Source organism: Grammomys surdaster, unplaced genomic scaffold, assembly GCF_004785775.1.
Source record: "Grammomys surdaster isolate TR1022 unplaced genomic scaffold, NIH_TR_1.0 126039, whole genome shotgun sequence".
Lineage (NCBI taxonomy): Eukaryota > Metazoa > Chordata > Mammalia > Rodentia > Muridae > Grammomys > Grammomys surdaster.
The window spans coordinates 2,500,291-2,523,505 of record NW_021620852.1 but is presented as its reverse complement, the minus strand read 5'-3'; the positions used below and the strand labels follow the sequence as shown (position 1 = coordinate 2,523,505).

At 42.5% G+C, this 23,215-nt stretch overlaps 1 protein-coding gene across 4 annotated transcripts in view; it reads right to left on the bottom strand.

Annotated features, from left to right (window-relative positions):
• The window catches only part of Fnip2 (folliculin interacting protein 2), a 117,461-nt gene that overhangs the window by 35,080 nt on the left and 59,166 nt on the right, over window positions 1–23,215 (bottom strand). For all 4 annotated transcript variants that reach the window (XM_028754914.1, XM_028754916.1, XM_028754913.1 and 1 more), the window contains 6 exons: window positions 22,051–22,122; window positions 14,212–14,341; window positions 9,547–9,748; window positions 9,152–9,240; window positions 6,948–7,094; window positions 6,661–6,830 (listed from right to left, as the gene is read on the bottom strand). In XM_028754914.1, the coding sequence (XP_028610747.1) occupies window positions 6,661–6,830; window positions 6,948–7,094; window positions 9,152–9,240; window positions 9,547–9,748; window positions 14,212–14,341; window positions 22,051–22,122 (810 nt within the window). The remainder of the gene's footprint in view (window positions 1–6,660; window positions 6,831–6,947; window positions 7,095–9,151; window positions 9,241–9,546; window positions 9,749–14,211; window positions 14,342–22,050; window positions 22,123–23,215) is intronic.

The following is a 23,215-nucleotide window of genomic DNA, read 5'->3' as shown; positions in this document are numbered from 1 at the left end:
CTGAAGGAGGGGCCATTTGAAGACCTTTCCACCTGAGTATCCATCCCATGTGCAGTCACCAAAGGTAGATGCTGATGTGGAAGACAGGAAGTGCATGCTGATAAGAGCCTGATATGGATATCTCCTCAGAGGCCTTCAAGAATCTGACATATTCAGAGGCAGATGCTCACAACTAGCCACTGAACTGATCATGAGGTTCTCAATGGAGGAGTTAGAGTGAGGACTGAAGGAGCTGAAAGGGTTTGTGGCACCATGAGGAGAGCAACAATACCAACCAACCACAGCTCCCAGGGTCCTAACCACCAGCCTGGGAGCACTTATGGAGGGATCCAGGGCTTCAGCTGAATATGTAAGAGTGGAGGGCCCTGTCGGGCACAGGTGGAAGAAGAGATCCTTGACCTCATGAAGGCTGGACGCCCCAGGGGGCGGGAATTTTGAGGGTGGGGAAGTGGGAGTGGGGGGGTAGGTGGGGGTTACATCCACGGAGAAGAAGGAGGAGGGGTAAGGGGATGAGGGGTTCCCGGGTGGGTGGGGGATGGGGTAAAGGGATAACATATGAAATGTAAATAAAATATCCAATAAAAAAAAAAATCCCAGAGCCAGGGCTATTTCTTTTTGAGTTGTTGGCTGATGAGATCCTATAGACCCCACCCACCCACCCACCCCAAACATTACAGGCTGTTGCCAATACTCTTAGTTACCCTCTAGAATTTCAGAGTAAGACACTATTGCTGAAGACACCACATAGAGAACTTAGCTGGTACTTACCTGGAAGCTACAGCCCTAGACGGCTAGCTTTCACAGTGCTGGAAGATGCTATGCATGCTAGAGGGAAACATCAATCAGATCCAGCTGAGAGCCCTGGGAGCTACAAAAACAGTTGGTCTGGTAAAACATGGCCCCTGGTGTAACAGTGGCACAACTGTCATAGGAGAAACTAACCACTTTTTGCTTGGAGTTAAGTCCTAGTCCACACGACACAACTCATATCCAGCCTAATTATTGAGCCAAGAACCTAGGTCTGGACAGGTCATAGGCTGTGGAGAGAATCTGCTACTGTGATTCTGCTAAATGGGCACAGTACTCCTAATGACTTAATGTTACTACCATAGATCAGTGCATCTTCTAAGCCTCATCTGAGAAGCTTCTATTTATTGCATATGGTTATTAGCACAGAGACCCACAACTGACCAAGGTACAGAAAAGACTGCGAAAATGCTCAGCCCTAAACAGAACACATATACTGTACCCTCCTCTTCTCAAGGATCACTGCAGGAAAGGGAACAGAAAGAATATAGAAGCCAGAGGCAGTAGATGACTACATAGTGTCGTCTGGATCTAGTGGGACAGGCTACACAAATGAACTCACAGCCATCTTGACAAACCAAGTTCCAGCATGATGGTGGAAGTTAGGTATAAAATCCCACCCCAGCTCTGGAGCTATGGGGTCAGCTTCTGGGAAAAGAAGAGAAGAGACAGTTTTTCTCTGAGTATTACCCCTGGTAAGTCAACCAACCATACTCCAGGGCAACACCATACACCCAAGAATTGCCCAAGAATATTTTGGCAATACAAATTGGTCTTCCTGGGCTTTAAAAATAAAATTAAAAAGGACACAAGGTTAGGTGGGGGAGAGAGTGAATCTGTAAGCACCAGGGAAGGTGAATATGATCAAAACATGTGAAACTCTCAAAGAACACATTTTTAAAAGTACCGTAATGGACCCCCAGACAGAGATATTAATTGAACAGTCTGGCTAGCCAAGGATGGGTAAGATTCTGCACAGAACCTTACCAACCTAAGACAGAAGTGCATTGCTTATGATAATGCATATTCCACGACAAGTAAGGAAGGCATTCTTGTCAGAATGACCTAAGACAGGTTCAGTCTTGTTTATGCAATAAAAAGGGGGAGATGTGGAGAGTTTTTGGGGCTGCCTGGCAGGAATCTGTCATTGGCCAAGGACAAGGAAATGGACTGCAGTCAAGAATCTAACATTGGGCTGGAACAAAGAAGAAATTTCAGGCAAGAATCTAAATCCTAGGCTAGAACAAAGAAGTAATTACAGGCAGGAATCTAAATCTTAAGCTAGAACAAAGAAGGCTGAAAGCGACCAGTGCTGGAAGGGGAGCTGCATATATGAGAGGTGATGCTCAGTGACAAGGAAGAACTCGGGAAGTCAAGACTCAGCTGAGGAGTGCATCCGGAGAGAGGCAGGAAGCCACAGGTTAGAGACAACTAAAATTAGTAGACTGAGGTCACGAGAGACTGTGAGAATGAGCAGGAAGTTTTCTCCCCAGGGAACCATAAGGAAGTTTGTCCTTCACAGAGTTTTCCCTAGCACACAGCTTCCAAGATCATTTAAAGAGCAAGACAGAGATAATAATAAACAATTTTCTCTATAAAAGGACAGGACTGAAGGCTAAGGGAGCCTCAGCATCTAAGAAGCCATCCTGGAATTCAGAGTAAAGACTCAGAAGTGTGTGAGATGCTATGGTTTGGCCTGAGAAAACTGCCCTCAGCACAGGCTGATGCCATGCCTTCTTTCTGATCCTGTCTCCCCAGGTTTCAGTACATCACAATCACTTCAGAATTCATGGGTGTTTCTGTGACTGCAGCCTCTGTGCTACTACCACATACAAGCTAGTCCTGGTGGTGTGGGTCTATGGTCTCAGTTACTATGGAAGCTGAGGAAAGAGGATCGTGAGTTCAAGACCAGCACAGGCTATACAGTGAGTTCCAGGCCAGCCTAGACTACATACAATGATTCTGTCACAAGTATGAAAAAGCAACACTTCCGACTCCTAAGTACACAGATGTAAAAATTTTACCAGATAGCTTGAGCCTTATATATTTTGATATATATATTTTAAATTAATTTTCTGAGTGTTGGAGCAGCACAGTCTATGACTTTTCATGTAACAGGGTACACAAACAAGGCTTCACCAATCTTAAAGAAGGGTTATTCATGTAGCTAGCACACAGCAGCAAAACTAGAAAAGAGGCACAAAGTCCCTTATGCAGGGGAAGGGTTCAAAATCTTCCATAAAAATTGGAAAATGGGGAGTCTTTAGAAAAAGAAGATACTACATTTGTAAATGAAATGGATGAAAAGGGAGGCCGTTGCTGAGTAAAGTCTGGGGAAATAACTCAGCAAGAGTGCCGACAAGCCAGAGGACCTAGGTTCACTTCCCAGTGTCCACAGGAAGCCAGGTATAACCACATGTGCTTGTACCCAAACTGCTGGTGAACAGAGAATTCCAGGTTCGGTGACAAAGCCCTTCTCAAGAGGACAAGGCAGAGAGCAACAGTGTTGATTGTATGCATCTGGACAGGTCTGTGTAGACATATGCATGCATGCATGCGCCCATGCACATGCCTGAACAAAAAGTTATGGTAAAGGTCAGGTAAAGCTAGATGACAGTTAGCATCAAAATCAAGGTGAACAACATTCTCTATAGTTACAGGAGAGGAAACATGTATGTGTTCTTGCTGGATTAGATTTACAAGTATTTATTACCTTTTTTTTCGCCAGAAAATAACTAATTGCTGTAAACAGAGTATAATGCTCCGAAACACAGAGATGCATTTCATTCAGACTCTCCTGAAGAGTTTCTTTCCTTGTCTATACAACGGAAAACTCACAAGGATCTTAAATATGAGAAGTACCATGTTTGTGATAGCCAAGTCTAATGTGCATATAATCCTTGGACACTGATGAAGATCAGATCTCATCAGGGTGGAGAAAAAGAGATTGCCTGTTTAAAACAGGTCAAGTGGGATTACCCATCCTGAGGCAGAGAAACAAGAGGAATGAAGAATGATGTATACAGCCCCATGTCTGTGGACTCCTTCAAACATGGTGATATGCACACAGTAGGGATTCTGGGAAGAGGATGGAGAGAGACTGGAGCAGAACTAGATTTTAAAACAAGGACTCCCCCAAATGTAAATTTCATGAGTGACACAGGTCAATGAATGCCAACTATGAAAATCCAAGGAAAACCTAAGTAAACGTAAAAGTAGACACCCTGAAGCTGAACTGTCAAAAGCCAAAGGCAAAAAGGCCATCTTGAAGGCAGCAGGAGAAAACTCAATCACCACAAGCACAGGTTTCTCACCTATAGCAACAGACGCCACCACGTCCTAAAACTCACATTTTACAGAACCTGTGTGTGAGTCCTTCTGTTTCTATCCTGCTATCCTGTTGAAATGCTTTTCCAACCCACTAATCGCTTCCACAGCCACTGGTGAGTAAACTCCCTAATGTGGAAATCCTTGTGCATGGTGCCCATGGGGGCAAAGGCACCGGATCACTGCACCCCTAGGAGCAATTCCTTGAGTGTGGAGAGAGATTGCACTGAGCGTCTCTGCTCAGGGGGCTGAGACACCACACAGGTGAGAAGAGAAGTGCAGGCTGTCCCAGTGAGTCCTCAGTGACATGGGCAAATCATTCACTATATAACCATTTTATTACTTAGGAAACTAAATTAAAATCATATCTGCATTGCTGTTTAGCCCCCAGAGCTTACATTTTCCTTCCTACTGTAGCACACAGAAAATAACCGTAATTTAAGTACATTCTGTCTAATCACAGAAATGCTTTCACCATTTGTGATAATGGAGACTCTGTCACTCACGCTTGTCTTTATAAGGTTGTCAGACGCCTTCTCTGTGCAAGGCTTCATTCCCTCCGAAAACTCATCTGACCAACACCCAGTCTCCAGAGGGACTTCTCAGGAAGAGAGCTGAAGACCTTCACGGGCGTCTATCTCCAATGAAAAGCAACAAGCAAGCCCACAGGAAGGGGTTTTCCTTATTATGGTGAACTCAAGGAGTCAGCAGCTCCTAGTTAGCTCAAACCCACAGGAGAAGCATTTCAAAGTCTAAATGTATTTATCAATTAAATGCATGCTGCTTAATTACCACTGTTTGAAAATCGACTCTGCAGCAGGCCACAGTGTATTTCCTTAATGTCCAGCCTATTCCCCTCCAGCAGTAAATACTACACTTTAAAAAAATTATTTCCCCCAAATGAGAACAGCAACGTATGTTCTCAGGGCTACTCAACCCTGAGCAAGGTGGCAAGTTTGGGACTGTTCATTGTATCAAATATTAAAATATAAAGCACTGTCTTCTTTTTTTTTGGGGGGGGGCCTTGGTTAAATAGCCCAGACTGGCCTACCACTCTTAATCTTCCTGCCTCAGCCTCCCAAGTCCTGAGATTACAATCATGTGTAGTAGTCACTTCCAGTCTAACATAATTTTCCTATCTGCAAATTCTTTAGTTCATTCATTAAAGACATGCCTATTACTTACCCTATAAAACTTGTATCTTCTTTTGTGTCTTGTGGGCACAAGGACAAGAAAGTACATTTCCTGCTATAAACTATGGGTGACTGTGACAGGCCAGAGTGAGACTCTCATCCGAGAGTATGTATCCTTGTGCTGTGGTGTCAGCTTTCATTACAGCTTCTGAAACTCTGTTTTTAGGCTACAGTGCTTTCCCCCAGCTCACTGCTTTCCCTAGCAATTACCATTTGAAGATTCCTGCAAGTAAGCCTTCTCTATGTAAATGCCTCACGATGTAGTTTCAGGAGCAGCATCCTGAGCAATGGTGCCTGGTACAAGTGACTGCATGTCACAAGTTCTGACCCCATCCCATCTGACATGTGTGCAGTGCTTATCTGGCCATATACAAAGCCCCAGGGTCTATAGTTAACATATTGAAAGAAGAGGCACAGGAACACTGAGTGATTGCCTTCAGAAACTAAGGAAACAATAGGCCTCTACCTCCCAGATTCCTTGTACACTCTTATCCAAGCACTAGGGTGTTGTCAAAAGACATGATCAAGGATCAACGTTGTTCACCAGGAAGCTGACTACTGAGGCTTGAACAGCTGTGACCTAACTCTGAGTTCCAGCACATGGGTGGGACAGAATGTCATGTGATCATACCTTGTCTCTTTAATGCTTCCTGAGAACAAGGCCTCATAAAACAAGATATGTAAACCCAGGCTCACCCACGCAGTGTAAGAGTCCTGTACCAACCCATATATACATATGGGTTGACAAGTAACCCATATGTACTCATCAAGTACAAGGACCAAGTGACAGATAAGACATGGGATCTCTGGTACAGTCAGAGCAGTGGTGAGATGTAAGTGTGCCACCTTCCTCTGGTCTTCTCTCCCCAGCCACTCCAACAACAGCTCTCACTCCTTTTCTTGCTCCTCTTCCCACTGACATTTGGCAACATTTAAAGACATTTTGATGGTTACAACTCTATGAAGACAGGGGTTGTACTAGCATTTAGTGAATGGAGGCCAGGAATATAGCTGAACAACCTATAAGATATGAGACAGCCCTCCCCTGCCCTATCACAACCTGACCACAAAATATCTGCACAAACAGTCAGTGGTTACAAAAACCGTGATAGGGTGAACAGCCTCCGTGGGTGTGGAGAACTCAGTTTACCTACAAGATCTCAAAAGAGCAGAACAAAGCTACCAGCAAGGGAAAGGGACGAGGAGAGGAGCCTGCCCATTTGGATCTGTATCTTATTCCTGAAAGAGAAAGCCAGTACAAGCTACAATTTCCAGCATATTTCTTTTCCTATTTCATCAGACACTTTCTCTGAACAGTAAAACAGATACTAACCCAGCTGTGCCCAGAGAGGATTATATGGATGTGTTTTGGCCAGCATGTTCACTGACTGAGAGGTACGCTTCTCCGAGAAGGCTTTAATGGGAGGGTGGTCAACAGGCATGACAGTTGGTACCCAGGCTAGGTGGTAGGTTAACACCGCAGTCAGTAAGGCAGCAAAAAACCTTGGGAAAACAGACAAAAGTATACCCAGATTAGTCAAATACAGGACAAAGCATGTCCTGCGCAGAACATGCACTGGCTCAGGATTAGTCCACAAGTCTCAAGAGAGTTATACTTACTGGTTTTTGTTGACTTGTTCAATCAGAAGTATAAATTCCTTGAGAAAGCGCTGGCAGAGTTGGTTTTTTTCCAAGGTGTTTGACATCATGGTAAGCCATACTGGTTCAGCTATCCTTGGAACAGAATATAAGTTCCAGATAGTCCGTCTATAGGAGAAAGAAGGGACAAACTGTAATAAATAGTTATTGTGGGTATCTTAGTATCAAAGAACAAAGCTGAACACTGTAATTTGGGTCTATGTACTCCATAAGGAATTCAAAAATAAATGAACACAGGTTGGAAAACTATAACTCACACAAATCTGATTGCTACCATTTTTTAAAATAGAGTTTTATTGGGACCTAGAAATGTCCATTTATTTTTGCATTATCTGTTGAGTGCTTCTGCGGGACAATGGCAAAGTTAGGTGGTAGTGTAGAAGCCCTCAAGAGAAAAAGCACACCATCCCTAACATAAAAACATTCACTTAGAAAATAATGTACGAGGGTGTAGCTCAGTGATATTGTACCTGCCTGTCATGTACACGGCTCTGGGCTTGATCTCAAACACTGCACACACACAAAAATAATATAAAAGGTTAAAAAAATCAGTGTTCTTTTTCAGAATTTATAATCATTTTTAAAATTTATTTTTTAATTTATACATAAAAACTTAAGAACTCTACAGGTTTATAGGGTATCATACAGTCATTTTTAGGTGCTGTTTATTTTGCTTTTGTAACAGTGAGAATTAAATCCTGGCCGTTTTTCCATGCTCGACAAGCACTCATCACTGAGTTACACTCCCAGCTCCACACAGCGTTCTTATGGTAAAGAAATACAGATCAAGAGCTGGACATAGCAATAATCCCAGCACTTAGGAGACAGAGGCAGAAGAACCATGAGTGTGAGGCAGCCACAGCTACAGAGTAAGACTCCATCTAGAATTAGGTGTGGGGGGGGGGGCACACACAGATATGCAGGACAGTGAAAGCACATGCTCTGCTGAAAACGAGATTGCTAGGTGACTCAACTGTACTGATTTCTCTTGATTTTTATTTTCAGGTTTTTACCTCTGAAAGATTAGTACTGTGATTAGATTAGCATCCAGTCTCCCAAGCACAAGTCAGCTCTGAATGTGACCACAGCAGGATGACAGTGCTGCCCTCAACAGAGACAGCTTACTCAACACCTTCAAGGCATTCATCAAATGAAACAACCTAAACAGTCCCTTATCTATAGCTGGAGGTCAGAAACTGTAGTGATTTTGCTTCAAGCAGCATTGAGCTCATCAGCAAAAAAATGTTCTAATGTTCTAAGAACTGTAATTGTTTTTTTAACCCCTCAGCTATCTGGCACACTGCTTTGCAGTGAGATTCCATTCCCTGTTAAGAGACTGGCTCTGAGAAACACAGATGAGCACAGTGGGGGAAAATTCCATGTGACAGCAGATCACCCTGCTAACCACACTCTGTGGGCAAGGAGGACAGAATGCCAGTGCCCACTGACGATTGGTAGAGCCCTAGATTAGTTAGAAAACTGCTTACAGTGTCAGAGAAGGGGCATCGGATGATTCATCATCCAGACCAGGACGTGTACCACAGCGCTGCACGTGCACTAGATGTGCCCTGACAAATGAGAGCTGGATCTCCACGACATGCACATATTTTCTCCGTGCGCTCAGGGCACAGGTAGCACCCTTGAACCCCAGTTTTAACATTTGTAGAAAGGGTAAAAAGACTTTGCCCTGAAGTTTATGGGATGACAGATATAAGATCATGGAACTGACTACAAGACATCTTTAAAATCAGTTTCCAGTTCATTCTGATGAAAAAAATCCCATTAAGCCAGACGTGGTAATGCATACCTTAATCTAAGCACTCAGGAGGCAGAGGCAGGAGGATCTCTGAGTTTGAAGCCAGCTCAGTCTAACAGGCAGTTCCAGGCCAGCTAGGACTACATAGTGAGACCCCATCTCAAAATAAACACAAAACAACAACCCCTACCCCAAGAACACAACAAACAAAAAATTAATCCCATTAAGAACTGTCAGGCACAGTCAGGATTACTCAAATGTTTTTGGCTTTATTTACCTACTCTCATGGGTAGGGACACTAAGATGACTAAATATTGCCAGTCCCCAATTCTTTTAAGACATGGCCTCGTGGCAGCTGGTCATAGTACTGCTCATCACTTCCTGTTGGATTCCAAACCTTGAACCTTACCTGAATTCTCCCAGTGCTTCCATCAGACGGCTCACATAGAACTGGACACGGAGACTTGATTCAGAGATCTTCCTACAGGAGATCATGGCCTTCATGGAAGAGAGTGAACCATGTTACTTGCTAAGAGGAAATTCCTCTATAACTGACCTGCTGACTCACTAATGAACAATGATGCTATAATACACTTAAAACCCTGATGGTAATGACATTTTCCCTCATCAAAAAGGAGTAACCTCCTTTCCTACACGAGGACATGTTTTGACTGCCTTATGCAGACCATCTCCCACATAATCTCTCCCCTATTGGCCAATAGGCCACAGTCATATTACCTTTCATTTCTTTATTTAAATGTTTGCCTGGAATGGGGCCCGGGGCCCTGCACCCCCATCCCTTACCTTTTCGATTGCACTCTTCAGCCTGTTCATGTGAGATTCAAACAGAGGGAAATGGGAGAAAAAGAAGTCCTGGAAATCCTGCTGTGCTGCCTCTCTCTCACACAAGGAAAAGATGATGCTGATGGCGATTTTCTTCCTTCTAACTATGGCTGGGTTAGAGCTACACGTTTCTTCAGCCAAGCTAAATGTCTCATCAGTTGACCTGGGGGAAAATTAGGTTTGAAAAGTGGGCATGTATCAGTGAGTCGCTGAAAGTAAGCTGTCTTGTCATGGGATGATACTCAGAGTGCTTGTGCAGAATACTGAGAACTTAGCAGGCCAGCTATCTACCTCCAACTCATTCTCTTAAACCTTTATCAAAAACCAAGAGGATATCCACTTACCACATTACACATCTTACACACTCTCATCTTACCATCCAAAGAAACTCAGACAAAAGCCACTAGCAGTTTAAACATTTGATTCTCACTCTTTTGATTGCATTTAGGAGTGGGTGACAACAGTTCAATCAAAACACAGGTTCTAGCTAGAGAGGCACTCGTGGAGGAAAAGTCTTTGCTGTGTTGCACAAGCCCAGTCACCTGAGCTCCATCTCTGAGATTCACTGAGAAGACTGATGTGGCAGCACATAGCTGCAATCCCAGCATTCCCACTGTGAGTAACAGAGAGGGACAAAAGAATTGGTGGTGGAACACTCACCGGCTTGCTAGCCTAGAATATGATACAGGAGAAATAAGAGAAACCCTGCCTCAACTAGGAGGAAGGCAGGAACTGAGTCCTGAAAGTTGTCCACAGTGCTCTCTGGCACATATGTGCCCTAGAATGTAAAACAAACAACAAACAAACAAATGAAACACAAGCCCTTGTTTTTTGTTGACACATAAGAACAGATGAGAGACTCAGAAGACGGGTCCTGTGGAGTATTCCTGCTTCGACATTCACTGGCACCATCCCCAAAGCTATTAAAACCAGCAGATGATGTAACTCCTCTAAATGCTCTGAGGAAGCCATGTGATTAACTAACTGAGCACTCTGGGAAATCTGCTAAGCAGAAAGGCTCAACTCTCTTCTGATATAGTCAAAAGACTCTGCTTCTGTAATAAAAGAATTACAGAGCCAATAGCTTCTTAATATCCATCTTAGGAATAATGCAATTATGGTTAAACCATGACTCTTATTTAAATGCTATGAAGAGTCATGACAGCTACAATAGCTATGAACAGCAAGAGGGAAAAAAAAATTGTTTTGTCCTACACCAAAGGCTAGAGTATAATGCAAATTAGTGTAAGTAGCCTGCCACGTAGCAGCATGTGGCACGTTTTCTTTGTTATCAACTGTACCATTTTTAGGGCTCTATTCAGTCTGCAGTATCCTGTAAGCTTTAAACTATATTTGGATTTTACTAACACACACACTTTTTTTTTTTTACTAACATTCACTAACATACATCCAAAGCTGCATGGTTAGGAAAGCTATGTTTAAAAGAAGGGAGGTGAGCACCTTGCTCTAGGCTCTGAGGTATATGTTTCTGTTCTCCTTAACATCTCTCAAGATCTGGGATGAGGGTGTGAGTGATCAGGTCTGCAGGTGTCATGAAAACACAGCAAATATTCTAACAAACCATTTTCTCTGAGAAATCAGCAGATCCTAGTGACCAGAAAAAGCTTGGAGAATCACACAGAAAGTGACCGATATTTGAAAAGGCTCCTACTCTTTGTTGTAAAGTCCCTGTATTAAAAGCTTGTTCCTGTGCACCAGTTTACTTCTGTTCTGCATATAGAAATTCTAGCCAGGTGTGGTAGTGCACATCTGCAATCCCACCAGCTCAAGAGGCTGAGGTAGACAGGCTGACGATATAGGTTTGAACACAAGTCCAAGGATAGTTAGGCCCTGTTTCAAAAAAAAAAAAAAAGAATAACACAATATTCTTCAGTGTGATAATATAAAGCCTGCCTCTTTGCTGAATGTTCTATTTCTTTTCTTTCTCCAAAGTAAAGCACTCGTATCATTCCATTCCTCCTCAAGCCAAGGTAGACTTTTATACTGAAACTGTGATCAACACTGGGCTATCTTATTCATCTCCATCTCTACCGTGTAAACGGTGGTCAACTCAGCTATCAGTTTTAGCATAGCAGAGAGTGCCACCTGCTGAACTGCTGTAAAACTTTCCTAGCTGAACAGAGACAAGATGTTACTGTCTTTATCACATATCTCTACTAACATCTAAAGCCACAGGACTTCAGTCTGTAGTCCTGGATCAACTATCCACACCGAAACAAATCAGGTCATAGAGTATCCTAATTATCTTTCTAAGTATTATTCCACAACAAAGAATGCTTGAGAATGGTTCAAAGAATCCAATTGTATAGCCAGATACTTTTTCACACTCCGTCCAGGTCCAGGTATGCTGCAAAAGCTGTTTTTAAGTACAGAAACAGAAGCAGTGCTTGCCCGGAGATAGAAAGCTCTCAGAATGATTCTAGAATTATAACCCAAGATACTGCCTTTGCCAGTCCAGGCTCTTGGATATCAATAGGGATGCTCACCCTGGCTGACAAATCAGCTCCAGCTCATGCTACTGGATGTTCTGTGAAAGATACAGAACCACAAGGAAGATGTAGAAGCACATCAGTCCGTGGGTTTCAAGACAGACAGACAGACAGACAGATAGGCACGCACACATACACACACACCATGGCTCAGTAACCAGTCACAGTTTCCAGTGCCAGGTCTCCATTCAGTTTGTTTTTTAGATTTCAGAGGCATAAGCTTGGAAACGCTACACAGACAGCTTCAGACATAAGTCTAAAGTTGTGAAAGAGCATTTGCACTGGAGAGCAGTCCTGTGACAGCCTTCTGCATCCATCTCTTCCCACTGCAGAGGCTGCAGAAAGGCAGTGAGGATGGAAATGTCCTGAACCTGAAAGATGCCAGACTGGTATCAACGAGAGCAACAACACTGGTAAATAAGTCTCACTGGTAAATAAGTCTCACTGGCCAATATTTTATCTGCAATTAAAAAAGAATGCTGGGCATGGTGGCACACACCTTTAATCCCAACATTTGAGACGCAGAGGCAGGTGGATCTCTGTTGAGTTCCAGGCCAGCCTGGTCTATATAGTGAGTTCCAGGATAGTCAGGGTTACGTAGAGACAATGTCTCAAAAAATTTTTTCTTTTAAATTTTGTATGTGTATGTGGTTTGTGTCCATAAGCCACATTACATATCTGGAAGTCACAGGGAACTTCCTAGGCTCTCTTCTTCCACCGTATGGATCCTGAGATCAAACTCAAGTCAGTAAGCTTGGCAGCAGCACGTGCCTTTAACCACAGAGCCATTTTGAGAGCCTAAATTTTGTTTTTTGAGACAATGTCTGTGTGTCGCGCAGGCTGGCTTTAGACATAACTTGCCCTACGTCTATCTCCCAAGTGCTAGGATTATACATATGCACCACCAATGTTTTATTTGTTGTATACCAAATGTGGCCTGATCTCCTGGGTTTTATTATCCTAGCCTGAACCTGTTTCCACCCTAATGTGCATGAGAAGAAGCTGCTAGAACCCAGCGAGCATGCTCTAGCACATGCCTGATGAGGGCAGAGACTTGTCCTTGTCTCTGACTCCACAATCTCACCACTCCACTGAAGTCCACTCACCAAAGAGCAGCAGCTCAGTGAAGGACCAGCTGTAACCTTTGCATGTGGCTCTCTAGGGTTTTGAGAAAACAAAAGAGTTGCCCCCAACTCTCGATGCCCAGCTTATCTTTCTACGGGGCTCCTCATCAGCCCCCATGAGGCCCCACCACTGTGCTTCTCCCCAGTTCGTTCCCAGGTACTCCACACTGTCATGGTGTTTATCGTGTACTGATCTTCCTTGACACCAGTTTACTGGGGCACTAGCTACATCAGCACAAGTACATGGTTGACTCATCTTTACAAATTCTCTCAAACGGGATAACTACTAGGCAATTTACAAACTCAATCAATTGACACAAACAGTTCAGTGACGTGAAAATTCCATTGAGATGTTTTGAGATACAAAAATAAGGGCCTGGATGTTACTGGTGTAGCACCAAATGCATGCTCTGTCCACAACTGAAGAAACTTCAGGTTCAAAAACAAACTGAAATCAAGGTAGAAAAGAACCTGAGGCTATCTCTATGAATACTCACATTCATACCTGTTTAGTCTAAGAACTTAAGTGCCACAGAGGAACTCTGCCTCAAATATCACACTGGAATCATTGTAACCAGGGAAGGCATTTATCCCACCTCTCTTGCTTATAGAGCATATTCTCTTTAAATCATCACCAAATTTAGCACCTACACTGCACAGCTATCCAGGCATTTCCAGTATCTTCTAAATAAAAATATGGGTTTTCAGCTGGGCACAGTGTATACAACATACTCATAATCCTATCAGTTAGGAAGCAGAAGCAAAAGATGAGTGAGTCCCATCTGGGCTACATACTGTATTCCAGGCCTGCCTACCTAAGTTTTAATTCACTATTGCCTTAAACAATTTAACATGTAAACTCCAGGCTAAGCTGGAGCTAATCACAAGGTTTCAGATCTTCTTGCCCTGACAACAGGCAAGGAGAAGCCTGTCAGTTTCCATAAGCTGTTTATACTAGCACTTTCCTTAGCCCGAGGAAACAAGTAACTCACCTCCTTGGAAAGATGCCATTTTCCAAACTCGTTGTCTGACTTCGCAGCCAGCGGCGCTGGTAACTGCTGGAGGAGGATGTAGAGGAGCTCGGAGACGGGAAGGGTGTGACCAAAAGGCTGCTCAGTGAAGCTGCAAGGCAGGACATTTCAAATGAGAAAGTCCAGCTTGAGTCCTTACAATGCACACTACGATGCACAGTACCACGGAGCTGTACATTTTCAATGGATTCCATAGTCTGGGGACACTACTCAGAACCCACATGAAAACCTAGGCTTGCTAGTATGCATTTGTTTTCCTGGCACTGGGGAGGAAGGGGCAGGAGAATCCCTGGGGTTCACTGGCCAGTCATTGTAGCCAAATCAGAAATGTCCACGTCCCAGGGAGAGACTCTACCTCAGAAAGCAAATGACACCCAAGGTAACACATGCTTATACATTTGTACATACAAGTTCACTCACTCATCCCTCCCACAAACAAATGAATAAACAAATAATAAACATATACAGGCACGGTAGTCCAGCACTAAAGATGCAGGAACAGGAGGAGCTTGAGATTTAGGTCAGCTTAGCTAGGTAATTTTGAGTCTCAGGAATTCTGAGCTACATAGCCTCCTTACAATCAACCTCTAGAAAGAGTGGAAAATGGTAAATTTTATGTAATGTGTATTTCAACGTCACACACACACACACACACACACACACACACACACACACACACACACACAGAGTGAGAATTTTGATTTCTTTAAAAACACATAAATGTTATGTGACTATGTTTTTGTTTTAATTCCAGGTATGGGATATGCGGCTGCTTCAGACTGACCACAGCCGATGACTATGATTTGTTGTGTTCTCTGGCAGGGACAGGATTCTGCCAACTGAAGAAAGTTTATGTTTGGAATTCTAGGGACTCTTAAGAGGGTATAAAAATGCCAGAGCCACAAGAGGCTGGGGAGGCTGTTCTTCCCTTGCTGCTGAGGTTTGTGAACTGGTTGTGGGCAAAGAGAAAGAAGAAATTGGATATCCTGACCACAAAGATCAACATTGCCCTAAGGAACTCAATGACCCTAATTAGCAGGAGGGAGTCTAATGATGCCTCCTTTCTCTTCTAACCTTTCTCCCCTACCTAGTGTTGGGTTGGAAGGGTAGAGAAGGCTGGTAGGAAAAAGGCTGGTACTAAAGTAGCCAAAAGTACAAACACACGCACACACACACACACACACACACACACACCCTAAATTTTTTGCCAATCACATCCAGCAGGGGGAGACTAAAATTTCTCTCTTACAAAAATTTCTGTAGATAAAAGAGATGAAAAACCCACACAGGTTTGGTTTTGTTTTTTGTTTTTGTTTGTTTTCCCCAGTGCTGGGATTACAGATGAATATCACCATTCTAGAGGAATAAGAATCCTAGCCTACCCACACCCAGCCACCTTCTATTCTTAGTCACACGGATTCCTAAACCACAAACCTGCAGATATAGCCAGTGCACACAATCAGGCTTTACACTGTAAATACAAAGGAGTACACACTGCTGATCTCTAAAGACACAGCCCATGTATATAACTTAGTCAGCATCACATCACAAAGCTTACTTACATGTATTTCTTCCTTTGGCCTATTTCCTCACTCTCTTCTTGGAGGTTAAACTTATGCAAATTAACCAATTCATCCTTGTGAGACTTCCCCTCTCCTGATCCTCCATTCATTCATTCATTCATCGATCCATCCATCCATCCATCCATCCATCCATCCTTTTTCTTTATTTTGTTTTCTGAGACCAGATATAGGTAACCGTTGCTTTCCTGGAATTCACTATGTAGACCATGCTGGCCTCAAACTCACAAAGAGATCCACCTGTCTCTGCCTTCCTGGTACTGGGATTAAAGACATGTGCCACCATGCACAGCCTCTGATCCTCATTTTCAAATACAGAAAATTAATAAACATTAAATTAATAAACATAATTAATAAAATTAATTATAGGCAATACATTTTAAGACTACAAAATGGCTTTAAAGTTTCCCTAAGCTATGCTTGGTGTCATGGGCCTGTAACACCAGCTATTTAGGAGGCTGGACTACTACAGAGAGAAGTTCAAGGTTTGCCTGTCTCAAAGGAGGCTGGGGATAGTTTAGCAGCACAAAACTTGCCTAGCATGGGCCAGGTCTGCATCACTGGTAAAATAAGTAAATCTTCAAAAGCATCATGTGAATTTTACCATTCCTAGAAAAGACCCTTGAATAAAAACATCATATTTCAAAATATCCTAAAGTTTCTGAACTAGCTAGGACATAAAACTCTAGAGCAGCTGCACTGGTAAGTCCTTCAAACTGATATCCCAAGCTGAGGCAGGACAGAAAGAGGAAAACTTATGGAGACACAGAAAGGGAGAGGAACTTCTTGCCAGCTCAGCATTGAGAATTCCAGCACTCGGGAGGCAAAGGTAGGCAGATCTCCGTGAGTTTGAGGCCAGCCTGGTTTACAGAGCAAATTCCAAGACATCCAGGGCTATGTAGAAAGACCCTATCTCAAAAAATCAAACCAAAACCAAAAAACCCACAATTTACATTTGCTTAAAGGACTTTCTCCTTCCCCAAAGACAGACCTGTAATTGTCTAATCTCAGCAGAGAGCTCCTTGATGGTAAAACAACGTGCCCAACCTCTTTGTGTAACCCTTGTGGCTCCTGCTCACCTCATTAGACTATAGTTCTACCACAGCATCTCAGAAACCATTTCACTGTTTCTGCATCAAGGCTGAAAAGTATTTGATCTGAACACCTCAAATGTCTGTTCTTACTCTGAAGGTTCATTTACACATACTTCATTCAAAAAGAAATGTTCAAAAGTATTCATGGTTTTCCTCATACTGGGCACTGTAAGGATGCAGGAAATGTAGTTACAGTGAAGATGGTAAAGTTCTCTTTCTTGCTAAATACAAACACTTTGAAGGGGAAGACAGCCTACTACTAAGCTGGCCTTCGAAGACTGGTCTCAAGCCCCAGACTATAAGTCTTACACTACTCATTACTGTGGACCCAAGACTTGCAGATTTCAGGTGCTCTGACCCACCCCTGTCAAGACAACTTCTCATTTTTAAATACAGCAGATAATTCACAACTGGAGAATTTGGGGACAGTTCTAGTTTAAAAAAAAAAAAACCAAAACCTCAGATGTGTCTCCCTTGCTGGCCTCATGCTCCTCTACTCTGGTTAATGTTGTCTTCCCCTGTTTATTTCCTCAAGTCAGAAACCAGAGAGCTGTGCATGGCTCCACCCTCTTCCCTAGTAACCCATGTGGTGTTGTTGCCAAGTACTGAAAATGCTACTTCCTGTATGCCTACAACCAGTGCCTTCTCTCCAAGGCCTTACTTAAAATGTTCTTTTTTTATCCGTGCGTGTGCATTCAGGCCAGCTGACTCAAGAGCTCCTGAGGATGCTCCTGTCTCCACTGCCCATCTCATCATAGGAGCGCTGAGAGTCTAGAAGTGTACCGCCAGATCTCACATGGACTATGGAGCTGAACTCAGGTCCTAAGTGCTTATACAGTAAGCACTTTACAGAATGGGCCATCTCTCTAGCCACTTGCTTGAAAATTTCTAATAGCAGCCATTACAATCAACCTCTTAAAAATGATCTTTCTGGCAGGTGTGAAAGCTGAGCAGGAGGACCATAGCGTCCAGGCCTGCCTGGGCTAGAGTAAGCTAAAAAGTCAACCGGATCAACAATGTAATGAGCCTGTTTCAAAAGTAATTTTCTAAATTAGCTTTTATTTTAAATATAGATACAGAAGACTTTTTCAGAATATCCACAAGAGACCCGTGCTGCCCTCCAGAGACAGTCTATGAACCACTAACACTCTGACTCTAGAGCTGGGATAGAAAACAACAGATGACTCAGAAGTACTCAGTACTAGAACAGGGGTGTCAGAGCTCCCTCTCCTGCCGTCCCCATGCGTGAAAGCAGTGTCACCAGCATCACATTTGCTCGCAGGGTTAAAGCCTGGGCAGCTTTGGCAAATGTAAATATTACTGGGTTATACCCAAAGTGAAAGATAAATGTCCTTTAAATAATAACCAAGTATACGTTAAGAAATGAGAAAAACACAATATCCATGCAGAAAATTTCAAATCATTTCTGCAGACTCTTGCCCCTCAAGGAAAGGGAGCATGTCTCAGGTGAAGGGTAAGGCATGTGCATAAATGTCAAGGGGAATCATCTTCATCATGAAGAGATCCAGTTAATATAACCTCATTAATAAACAAGGTCAGTAACTGAACTCATAAATCATGTTGCCGGTTCATACCCTTGACACCCTGTGAGCAGGATGGTATATTACTTTTGTGGTTATGCAGCTCAAACCCACAACCACAGTTTAATCATGAGAAAGCCATCAAGCAAGCATATTCAAATAGTGAAAGCATATTCAAATAGTGAAACCAGTGAAAGACTAAAGCCATCACGATTATCAAAAACAAAGAAGGTCTGAGGGAAAATGCCTAAGGAGGCCAGTGTGGTGACATATAGAGACAGGTGGATGAGTTCAAAGCAAGCCTAATCTATACAGTTCCCTAACAGCCAGGACTATGTAGATAGACCCTGTCTCAAAAACAAAACAAAACAAAACAAAACAAAACAAAACAAACAAAAACAGAACAAAACAGTCAGAATAAGCATGACAGGTAAACACACTGTGTTCTTGGAGCATAAGAAGGTACTGGGGGAAAAATTATGGAAAGTGCTACATGATGAAAGCTAGCTAATGACTATGAGCCGTTAACTGCCTCAACGTACAAACATCAGACGTTAACACAGCAACCTGGGGTGGCTGAAAAAGAGCACTTTATGGTAGTCCCAACTTTTCTGTAAATCATAAAACTGCTCTAAAATATAAAATATATTTTAAAAAGATTATCTCTTAATTCTAGACAGAATTAAAAATTCAGAAAATGATGTTTTAAATTTGTCTACTTTTTTTTACTGATTAAAAACAAACAAACAAACAAACAAACGGCTAGAAAGACAGCTCAGTAGTTAAAGAATACCTGTTCTTCCAGAGGACCCAGGTTTGAGTCCCAACATGCATACAGCTGCTCACAATTGCCTATTAACTCCACTCCAGGGGATCCAACACACTCTTCTGGCCTCTGTAGGTACCAGGCATGTGCATGATGCAAGACACACATGAAAGCAATATACTCATGCATGTAAAATAATACAATAATTCTTTAAAAAAACAAAACAACAACAAGAACCTCTAACAAATGACACTCCTTATTTTGCTTCAGAACTGGGATCTTAGGATTCTTTTTTTTAAAAGTTTTTTTTTAACATGTATTTTTTTGTTTACAAGTATATCTGTGTAGCTCATGTGTGCTTGGTGCCTGTGGAGGCCAGAAGACTAACAATCCCCCTAGAACTGAAGTTACACAGTTACTAGCCATCATGTGGATACTGAGAATCAAACCCCAGTCCTCAGGATGAACAGTCATACACGCTCTTAACCACTGAGCCATTACTCTAGCCTGGAATCTTAGGAATGTAAGGTGGATAATAAGGAAAATATTAGTTTTTCCCTTAAATTCATTTTTTTATTTATCTAGGCTGGCCTAACACATACACATACGATCCTCCTGCCTCAGTCTACTGAGTGGTAAGATGACAGATGTATACCATTAGGCGTGGCCTGAGAGGAAACAAATCTTAAAGACTAGGATACTGTGAGAACCTAAAAAGTCCTTCTGTTCAAAGAATGTGCCTTCTGTTCAGACTGGGAGATTTCAGAGAAGTGCCCAACTGTCAGCCGACAGTATCAGAAGTTGGGCATATACCAGGACAACAAGTGAGAGGAACAGAATGCCACTATACAGCAGGGCACTGTCAGTTCTCACACAGGAGAACCCACAAGCTAAAAGTAGAGATTTTCAAACTCCCAAAGAAAGTTTTCTCCAACTCTCAAAATTCCCATTTGTCAGTCACAAGTTTTTAATGGGCTTTGAGAAGCTATCGGATCTAGCTGTCAGTTTTATGTATTTAATGTGAACATGGACCCTCAACTACCTGCTTCTTGAAGGACAAGGAGAAGCAGTTAGCAAAGCAACTTAAAGTCTGAGGAATATGCAACATAAGAGCTGCTGACTTGCAAATGAACTGGAGAACCCAAAATTCATCCTAGTGACCTTTCTGTCAATGTCAGTTCTCTCGAGTTCTCGGCCTCACAAAAAGGGACATAAGTGAAATAAGGCTGCGTGAGGGGAGAAAGGGAGCATTTTAGAGGCCCAGCCGAGCAGTAACTGTCCTTTCCTCACAGAGGAGCAGGCCACAGAAAGCCACACAGAGTGGGTCCTGTCTACCACACAGGCATCAACTTCAGCCAAGACTCACTTGGCTCAGGGTTGTGCTCCATGCACTCCCACCCCCAATGATGGAGCCTTTCCTTCTGCTTTGAAACTCAAGCACACCATGGCCAGCTCCAGCCAGCCCTGCCCACACAGGTCAACAGGGCAGAGATTGAGTCCCAAAATGTTAAACTTTTTAATGCACTCAAGAGACTTAAATAACTGGTGGGACTCAAAAGTTTAGCACACAGGGGTCCACAGGGAAGGATGAAACTCTCCAGAGCAATATTAAGTATTAACAAATATAGTTTCCTTGGTTACCCTCCCCCCCTTTCTCTGACAGGGTCTCAGAATCCAATCCTGGATGGCCTCAAAGTCACAGAGATCTGCCTGCCTACACCTTCAGAGTACTAGATCAAGGGTGTGTGCCACCACACTCAGCTACAGATGATCTTGTATCTTTTCAGAACTTGCTGCTACTCAATGAAAAAGGCATAGGCTTAATAAACGGAAGTTACATTTCTGCCGAAAGATTCAAGCCCAACTTCATAGAAAATGATGGGGGAAACCAAAATAAATCCATTTTAACCGCAAACAAAGTGCTTTGGATTAATAACACACATATAAACCAAATAAGTAGATTTATCAACTATTGCATTTCAATAGTGACTCTGGAAACAGCTGAACAGGGTGGCTGCAGGGGTCTGACTGTACCCAGAAACAACCCAGGAGCTTTGAGGCAGAATCTGGGAGCTTCAGTATGTGATAAATGGGTGAAAAGAAAAGATAAAACGCCAAGGCCTGAAGCTAGTCCCACTTAGCTGGTGGGCCTTTGGAAGGAGACAAAGGTCAGAGGACAAACCAGTAGGACACTTATGGTTCTCACTGGAAGGCTGCCTGTAGGATGCATACTCATCAGGCAAAGCCCAACATGTCTCCTTGTTGGGCCCTTGAAACATGGAACTAACCTCAGATATGAACCATAAATTAAAAATTAAAAGCAGATTTGTGTATAAGAGCTGAAACTGAGGGGTCTTAAGGCAGTATTAGGCAAGGTTAGGCCTCTAAATGAGCAGAGAAGGGTACCTGAGGTACTATCTAAATCAGCATCACAGGATAGAAAAGGTGGTAGTCAGCTGATAGCATCTCTCATTGTGATAGGTAGACTGGTCACCACAGGCCTGCTCCATCCTCTGACTAAGCAGTTAGCAAACAAACTGCTAGTACAACGGGCATAACGAAGCTCCCTGCTAGAATACATTTATTAGCATAGACTAGTCTTGTGTAAATTTAAGTATTAGATAAAACTAGCTTCTGTGCAGAATCATTCTGAGATGATGATCATCGAAGTTTCATGTACTCACACATGAGATATTCAGAACACAGAGGAATGTAAAGAAAAGGGTTGGGGAGAAGGACAGAGCGAAGACTACCTTTCTGTTTCCTATTTTCCACTATAGAGAGCCCACTATATTCGTTAAAGCTGTATAAGGAAGTACCTGATCGAGCAATGCCACTGTCCCTGTCTTCATTCTGCCCTCTGCTTGGCATATCAACAGGTGTGCTGTGTGCTAAGACAAAGAGACAAGGAAAACATTATTAGGCTCACCAAAGACAGAGGCATTTTAAAGATGACATCAAAGTGGGCTACTGCTATTGATGGACTGATATATAATAGCAACTAACCAGACAGCAAATGAAATATATAAAAAGTCCACAAGAAACCAAGAGACAAAACCAACAAGCCATTTGCCTTTATGCTGGAGCCTACAGACTCTTGTGAATGACAGCTATTAAACATGAACACGTACATTAAACCATCCATGCAGTATATACAACCAGCATCCTATGTTAGCCATTTCTTCATTACTAATATATTTAAACAATATAATATTTTCAAAAGCTTTACAATTAATTAGTTTCAGTAATAGTTGTAAGCAGCTTAGGAAGAGATATAGTTAAAAACCATTTTGTAAACCTAGAAATGTTTATTTATAACACAGTCTCTTGGCAGACACAGAAACCATTAACTTCCTAACAGCTTTTCCTCCAGTTGTTTTCCCTATATGTGGTATTATAGTTATTTAGAACAAACTCATGTCCTGACATAAATTTGGAAAAACACACTTAAGTAGCATGTATATCTAGAAGGCTTCTACTGACTGAGTTATACATTTACTGGGCTGAAAGGTAGATGACAGTTCATTCTAGTAAATTTTACAATAAACAAGAAGTCACTGTTGTGGATGAATAACATACTTGCTAGTATTTTTTAGAAACATGTTTATTTTCTAAGTTTTAAAGGGAATATATAAATATGCAGTACTTGCTCTAAGGAGCTGGAATGACAGTATCAGTTTCATTAGGCACCAGAAAACTACAATGCCTTAGTATATTTCAAGCTAGGAAAAGGAACAGAAGGAAAAAAAATTCCATTTGCCTTCCTCACAGCTTTAAATGTTAGTCATGAACATTACGCTTGTTAATCATGCTACGAAGGACACTGAGCAACCTCTGCTGCAAGGCCAGTTAAATCCCAAAAAAGACCCAGAAAATCAAAATTACTACACCTGTAAGGAACCTAGACACTGCATTCAAATGATTTGATTAAGTTAATGAGAGAGAGAGAGAGAGAGAGAGAGAGAGAGAGAGAGAGAGAGAGAG